Here is an 8,388-nt window from a genome sequence, read left to right as displayed (position 1 = left end):
TAGCAAGATTAGACAAGCAATGATCAAAAGATGAACCATATACACTAAAATCATCCATAAAAACCTCAATACAATGCTCCAACAAATCTGTAAAAATACTCATCATACATCGCTGAAATGTTCCAGGAGCATTGCAAAGGCCAAATGGCATTTTCCTATAAGCATATGTACCGAATGGACAAGTAAAGGTAGTTTTATGTTGATCCTCTGGGGCAATACAAATCTGAAAATACCCAGAGAATCCATCAAGTAAACAGTAATGAGACTTACCTGCCAATCGATCTAACATCTGGTCCATGAATGGTAAAGGAAAGTGGTCCTTCCTGGTGGCCTGGTTTAGTCTTCTATAATCAATACAGACCCTCCAACTATTCTGAATACAAGTAGGAATCAACTCGTTCTTCTCATTCTTGACCATGGTGAGCCCAAATTTCTTGGGGACCACATGTACAGGACTCACCCAAGTGATGTCAGAAATAGGATATATAATACCTGCTTGTAGCAACTTGGTGACTTCTTTCTTCACAACCTCCATCAGCTGAGGATTCAGTCTCCTCTGAGGTTGCCTCACTGGCTTAGCATCCTCCTCTAAGAGTATTCTGTGCATGCAGAAAGAAGGACTAATACCAGGAATATCTGCCAAAGTCCAGCCTATTGCTCGCTTGTGATCTTTGATAACCTGCAATAGCTTTTGTTCCTGCTCGTCAGTAAGCAAGGCAGATATAATAACTGGGAGTTTCCCATCCCTCTCAAGATAAACATATTTCAAATGAGATGGTAAAGGTTTCAACTCCTAAGTGGGTGGCTGTTCCACAGATGGCAACATTTTACTGCCTAAGGTAATTTCAGCCACCTCAGCATCACACTTGGACGCCACAGAGGTATCAAATAGTGACACCGCGTCCTCAACATCACCTGTTATGCAATTTTCTCTTTCGTCTAAAATTGAGCCCGAAATATTCGAAAAAGAAAAATCCAAAGAAGAAGAAAAACCAGATAAAACGTCCAAAAGTCCAAAAGCATAATTATTCTTTACATTACTCAGTAAATCAATACAAAACAAGGAATGGTCTTCAATTGGGTGCTTCATGGCTTCTAGCACGTTGAACTGCACCTTCTCATCTCCTATCTCCATAGTCAAGGATCCTGCATGCACGTCTATCTTGGTACGTGCTGTCATCATGAATGGTCTTCCCAAGATGATTGTGGTCGAACTCATTCCTTCATCATCCTTCATGTCTAAGATATAGAAATCTGCAGGAAAAATTAACTTGTCCACACGGACAAGCACATCTTCTAGCACACCTGCAGGGTTAACTGTGCTACGGTTGGCCAACTGAATGACCACACCAGTAGACTTAAGAGGTCCAAGATGAAGTGAAGTAAAAACAGATAAAGGCATTACATTAATAGAAGCTCCTAAATCTAACATAGCATTGTCAAACTTAGTACTACCTATAATGCAGGGAACAGAAAACATACCTGGATCCTTACACTTTTGCGGCATTCTGACTGCAGGCTTCTTAATTAAGCTAGAGACGTTTCTTCCCATGTTCACTACCTCTTTGTCCATAATACGCCTTTTATGTGTACATAATTCTTTGAGAAACTTGGCGTATTTAGGAATTTGTCTCACAGCATCCAACAAAGGAATGTTTATCTCCACTTTCTTGAAAGTATTCAGGATTTCTTTGTCTAACTCCTCCATCTTTTTAGTTTTTGGTTTCAAACGGTTTGGATAGGGAGGAGGAGGAGAATAAGGAGAAGGATTTTCAGAGGAAGTATTAGGGGATACCAACCTGGAGTTATCACTAGGTGCAGGTATTTCAGATGTTGCTTGTGTTGCTTCATCTGATCTTCCTCTTTCATCATTAGGTACAACTTCATTGTCCTTATCTTCATCTTCTTGGGCATCCCCAAGGCCTTGTATATGCTTACCCGATCTTAAAGTAATAGCACTTACATTTCTCGGGTTGATTACAATTTGTGCAGGCAAATTGCTTGAGCCTTGCTGAGACTTCATCTGATTTAACTCATTTGCCATTTGTCCAATCTGGTTCTGCAAGTTTTGATTGGTTGCTTCCATCGTCTGTTTCAACTCATTGATTTGTCCCTTCATCATGTCAGCCATCATTTTCATCATTGCCTCCATGTTTGAATCACCAGAGGTTGCCGCTGGTTGTGGTTGTTGCCTCTGTTGAGGTGGAACATAGACTTGTTGGTGTTGAGGCTGTTGATTTCCCCATTTCTGGCTGGGATATTCCTTCCAATCTGGGTTGTACTTGTTGGAGGACAAATCATGGTTGTATTGCTGCCAAGGTGGTCTATTATTGCCATAGATGTTTGCAGCATATGCCTGAGGTTGTTCATTATCTAACGTCCCTGTCTCTTTTAACATAGAACAAGCCTCTGTAGGATGATTAGTAGAAGCACAAATTCCACATAAAGTAGAAGGGATAGGCTTTTTCTGTAAGTCTGTCAAGGTCCTTACCATGGCTGCTAAGTCATCCAACTTCCCTTCTAATTTCTTGTGATCTGCAAGATATGAAGCTTCTACTCCATGGGTTCCCTTCAATAGAGTTATAGAATTACTCCTTGTGGAAAATTGTTGATGGTTCGACGCCATAGTTTCAATCAATTGTCTTGCATTTGTTGGCGTTTTGTCCACCAATGACCCTCCACTTGCAGCATCTATCATTTGTCTATCCATGATACTCAATCCCTCATAAAAGTACTGAATGAGGAGATGCTCCTTTATTTGGTGATGAGGACAGGAAGCACACAACTTTTTGAATCTTTCCCAATACTCGTGAAGACTTTCTCTTTCTTGTTGCCTTATCCCATAAATATCTTTGCGAATAGCAGCAACTCTAGATGCTGGAAAAAACTTTTCCAGAAATAATCTTTTCAGAGTCTCCCAGGTATTGATGGATCCTGGCGGAAGGTAGTATAACCAATTCTTAGCGGCATCTTGCAATGAGAATGGAAATGCCTTAAGCTTGATATGTTCCTCTGTCACTGTTGTAGGTCTCATGGATGAACAAACAACATGAAATTCCTTCAAATGATGGTACGGGTCTTCTCCTGCTAATCCATGGAATTTGGGTAAAAGATGGATTAACCCAGACTTAAGCTCACATTCTCCATATGGATATTGGATGCACATGTTTTGTGTAATTGCTGCATCCGGTGAAGCCAACTCTCTTATTGTTCTTTCTTCCATTTTATCTTCTTGAAATTCTGGTTCAGGTGATGGATCAGAAGATATGTTAATCACCGGAGGTGATTCTAGTGGTACACTTTCAGTGGTAGGTTCAGATGATGATGGTGCTCCTTCAGTAGAACACCTGAGATCAAGTCTCCTACGTGATTTACGCAAGTTCCTTTCAAGTTCTGAATCAAGTTGATAAAATTGACCCGGATTGGCCCGAGTCATGCACTATGCAGTCCACCTGAAAGTGTTTCCCTGTGTGTTTTTTTCCTATTCTTGTTTTGGAGAAAGATTTCAAGAAAGAAATGAATTAAGATGTCGTTGGGTCTACTCCCAGGAAAGAGAGGTGCGTCACAGTGGACAACTTAAATACCAAGTCTTTCCTAGACAGAGTTTTCCAAACTAGTCTCAAAAATTTCTTAAAAGAAATTCTTAATCAAAACAAAAATAGAACTTTACTTGGAATATATTGAAAGAAAACTAGAGACTACAAAATAACAAACTATATTAAACGTATATGCGTAAAATAAATAAAAAAATAAAAATAAAAAATAAAATAAAATAAAATAAAATAAATAAAAACAGAATCAAAATAAAAGAAACACTAACCGTACTCCCCGGCAACGGCGCCAAATTTGATATCGCTGTCGTTAGGCGATCAAATTATCACTACTTTAGCAACTTCAGTATTGCCAGTTAGTAGTGAACAAAATAGTTAGGGTTAAGATAACCCTGAGTCGTCTCACAACGAATACGGAATTGATCTCAAATATTTGATTCTCAAAAATGCAATTTAAAACTAGCAACTATAAAAATAGGGAGGTTTTGATATGCAAAGAAAATGACACGGAAGATTGTAAACACAGTAATAGTAAATAGGTCAATTCCACTGCTTTTTCTAAATAAGATTCTTCATTGGTTATCTAGAGATTATTGTTAAATTAATTATTATTGTTGATTTACAAATAAATCAATGTAAAGACTCAATTCATTTGTTGGCATCCTCACTTTTAATCAAAGTATAGTCTCAATTAAAAGTGAGAATTGTTTAGATTGTCCATAGTAAATTTAATCAAAGTACAGTCTCAATTAATTTTACTATGCCTAATCATGTCTATTCCTTTGTTTCTTTACCAAATAGAAAACTTAATTAATCAAAGTAAAGTCTTGACTAATTTTAGTTAAAGTAATTACCTCTAATCAAATTAAAGTCTCAATTATTGGCAAAAACTTATTTAATCAAATGAAAGTTTCTAAACAAAATCAAAGTAAAGTCTCAATTTTATTTAAAAACCTTTTAACTCATATGATTAGCATGCATGTAGATTTAAAATCATTATTTTCTATTCGATTAAGAAGCAAAGGACATAGATAAACAAAAACCACAACAATAATCAAAATAACAAAACATATAAATTCATCTAACCTCAGAATCCATTTAAGAAATTACAGTGGAATCAACCCTTAAAGCTTAGCCCTCCATGGCTTTGATGGAATACATGATAATATGATGAAAAGAAAATAAAAGAAAGAATGAGAGATGTGGTGGAGACGGTATCTGCCAAAACCAGAGAGTTCTAAGTGTCTAAGCTGTCAGTTGTAAATTGTCAGTCGTCCCGCTTCTACTCCCTTAAGTCTCTTTATATAGGCTTCCACTGGACTTTGGGCTTTATCTGTCAGTTGCTAAAATCTTTTATTTTTATTTAATTAATTAGCAACTTAATTCCTGTCCAATTTCCAATTCTGCCCTCTCATTTAACCATATTTGCAAAATTGACCAGAATTTGACCAGAGTTTGACCAATTTGACCAGAGTTGACCATTCAGTGTCCATTGAGAGGATGACACGTGGCAGCTCCTTCTCTCTCCCAAATTAGGGTTTTCGCTTGCTCCTTTGGCTGCAGAGAAGTGCAAGGTTCGTCTCCGGTGATGGTGTTTTTTTGCGGTCGTGATTCAATGGCTTGAGGCTGCTGTGATGGAGTTACAGATCTGGTGCGAATCTTGCTCGCATTTGCGAAGCGATGCTGCTGCGTGTGGACGGAGATGGCGTTGCGAACAGGTGCAGGGGCGAGAAGTTGCGCTGCTGGAAACGGTGATGCGGCGGCGGCTGTGTGGACGTTTCCGCTGGGTTTGCTAAACTCGTGGTGGTCGTGGCTGAACGCTCGCGGGAAGAAGGAAATGGCGTCGCGATGCTGTTGCGGTGGTGCTGTTCCGATCTGTTCCTCGCTGCTAGTGGTGGCGTGCGAAGCTCGATGGAGATGGTGGTGGCGTGGTGGATGCTCGCGTTCGCTGCTGCCAAGGAGAAGATGGTGCGTGAAGGCTGCTGTTGGACACGAGAAGAAGATGGTGGTAGCCGGCGAGGTTGGCGGCTGCCGTGGAGGGTGGAAGGAGAGGAGAAAATTAGGGTTAGGGTTTTGGGAGATGAAGATGATGACGTGGCAGAATCTGATTGGTTAATTTGGTGAGGTGGGGATTATGACACGTGGCGGCTTATGGTTGGCTAATCTTAAAAGAGGTGGAGATTGCCACATGGCATAATCTGGTTGAGTGGAGTTTAAGTGGTAGGAGGGGTGCAACTTAGTGAAAACTGGGGGTGCAGAACAGGTTTTTGTGGTCCATTTGAGGGAGGAGTGTGCAAATAAAATCTAGGGGTGCATTTAGCTCCTGATTTATTCTTTTTCAGAATTTCTTGATTTTGGACTTATTTTGTAACTTTGAATATTTCAAAATCACATTATTAATTGACTAAAAATAAATTCCAGCTGCATTAACAAACGTTAGAATATCCAATAATATTTTATGCAACTAAAATCAATTTTTACGCCACTTTTACCAAACTTACTCAATAAATCCAATAATCACAAATCCTAATTAATTCAATCTTTAAGCACAGAAAATTCAATTAAATCCCCAAATTTAAATATTAAATGAGGGCAAAAATTTGAACTCATCAGGGAGGAAGCCCAATAGGCCCTTCCTTAGGGAATATATCCTCAAACTCTTTCAAAAGATTTTCAATTTTAGGAGGTAGATTCTTACGTTCAAGAGTTGTGGCAGTACATGTGAGTGTTCCTTTACACAACAAGAGGCATGAAGGTTGTTCATCATTGAGAACTTGGTTCAAAGATTTTATAGTCAAAATGTTCTCATGTTGAATGACCTTGGGAGAAGGAACACCAATCTCTCCCACCTCAGATTCATCTTTAGTTACTTCTTTTGGGAGAGCGGGAGGACTTTTTTTTTATCCTCTTTTCTCTCCTTTTCCAACTTCTTTCTCATTTGGATTTGATCCTCTACCACTTGGGATGGTGATAAAGGATGCAAGACAAATTTTCTATCCTTGTAAGTGAAGGTGATTTCATTGGTAAGACCATTATGCATGGTTTTCTTGTCAAATTGCCAAGGTCTTCCCAATAAAACATGGCAAGCTTCCATAGGTACTACATCACATAGCACACTATCTTTATATTTCCCTATGGATAACTTGACCTTCACTTGATGTTGGACTGTCAAATCCCCACTTTCATTAAGCCAATGCAATTTGTAAGGTTTTGGATGGGGAATGATAGTCAAAGCCAACTTATCAACCAACCTTGTACTACAACAATTGCAACATGAACCACTATCAACAATGAGAGAACAAGTGTTTTCTAAAATTTTACATCTTGTATGAAAGATGTTCTCTCTTTGTGTTGGCTCTTTTGGAATGGGTTGGTTGCTAAGAAGTCTTCTAATCATTAGAAGGTCTCCTTCACAAGGATAGGCAATTTCCTTAGCCTCATCATTAGACTCCTCACTAGAAGTCCCATTCTCACTTTCTTGCTCATCTTGGCTACTATAGTGGTCAACACCCCTTAAGATTATGGTCTTTTTGGTGGGGCATTGAGATGCAACATGACCTCTACCAAGACACTTGAAACATTTGATTTCACTAGTGCGAGTGTGTGAAGATGTGCCTTCCCTTGGTTTCTCCTTTTCCTTGAAACTTTTAGAGGGTTCCTCTTTGACTTGCTTACCCTCCCTATTGAATTCTTTCTTGGTATAAGAGTTAGAGTAGTCATTTCAAAAATTTTTCCTTAGAATTTTTTGCTCTACCTTTATGCAAAGTTGAACCAAGTCATTTAAGTCTTGGTAGCGCAACAATTCTACTCTATCTCTTATCTCAAGACTTAAACCACTAAGAAACCTTGCAATGGTGGTATCCTCGGACTCCCAAATCCCAGCCCTCATCATATATAACTCCATCTTTTGTCTATATTCTTCCACTTTCATTTTATTTTAATGGAGTCTTTGGAGCTTATCCATTAGCTCTCTATGATAATAGGAGGGAATATGTCTTCTCCTAAGGGCTCCTTTGAGGTCATTCCAATATTTGACCTCGGGACTTTGATTGATTCTCCTATCTCTTTCGAGGGCAGTCCACCAATACATAGCATTGCCCTGGAAGCTAAGGGTAGCTAAGGGTACTTTCCTCTCCTCACTTATTTGATGGCAAGCAAAGAGTTGCTCAACCTTCATTTCCCAATCAAGATAAGCTTCAACATCATCTTTCCCATAAAAGTGAGGGAGGTCTATTCTAATGGCTCTTGGTTCCCTAGGCTCTCTTCTTTCTCTTCTTAGAGGAGGAGGAGGTTGATAGAAGTTGTCAACTAGTCTACTATCTTCTTTATAGTGTGTGACTAGTGTTGGAGTGTGGGAGTACAAATGTTGACTCCTATTACTCATCCTCTCATGCAACCTTTCCATATTTCTTGTTCCCCTCCTCTCTTCATCTAAAAGTTGATGAAACCTATCTCTTTCTTGTTTTTCCCTTTCCCTTGCAATTATTTCATCTTCCTTCCAACGTAGTAGTGCTCTCAAATCAAAGGCAATTTGTTTCAAACTTATTTCTTCTTCATTTGAAGCACTCATACATTGAGAAGGAGGTTGAGACATTTTTTTTTTTTTAAGATTTTGGTCTTTAAAAGAAAATTTCAAAGAAGAAGTAGATAGCAAAAGCTTTTAGTTCTCCTCAGGAAAGAGAGGTGAATCACTTGGATTGCTTACATACCAAGTCTTTCCTAGCCAAGGGAACTTGAAACTTTTGTACAAAACTTCTTAAATGAAATTAATTCAAAGACTAAGTTGACACACACTAAACTATCAAACAAGAAAATTAAAAACAAGAAAGATTATAAG

At 38.7% G+C, this 8,388-nt stretch overlaps 1 protein-coding gene across 1 annotated transcript; it reads right to left on the bottom strand.

Moving 5' to 3' along the window:
- Nucleotides 1-967: 967 nt before the first annotated feature.
- On the bottom strand, nt 968-3,166 carry LOC114172260 (the record flags this gene model as incomplete). Its single annotated transcript, XM_028056849.1, has 2 exons — nt 1,939-3,166; nt 968-1,896 (listed from the first exon to the last, which is right to left on the bottom strand). Coding segments are annotated over exons 1-2 (2,157 nt in total), but the record flags the coding sequence as incomplete, so codon positions are not given.
- Between the last annotated feature and the right edge of the window lie 5,222 nt (nt 3,167-8,388).

Source organism: Vigna unguiculata, unplaced genomic scaffold, assembly GCF_004118075.2.
Source record: "Vigna unguiculata cultivar IT97K-499-35 unplaced genomic scaffold, ASM411807v1 contig_512, whole genome shotgun sequence".
NCBI lineage: Eukaryota > Viridiplantae > Streptophyta > Magnoliopsida > Fabales > Fabaceae > Vigna > Vigna unguiculata.
The sequence above is the reverse complement of the archived record's forward strand: the minus strand, read 5'-3'. Positions and strand labels throughout refer to the sequence as shown.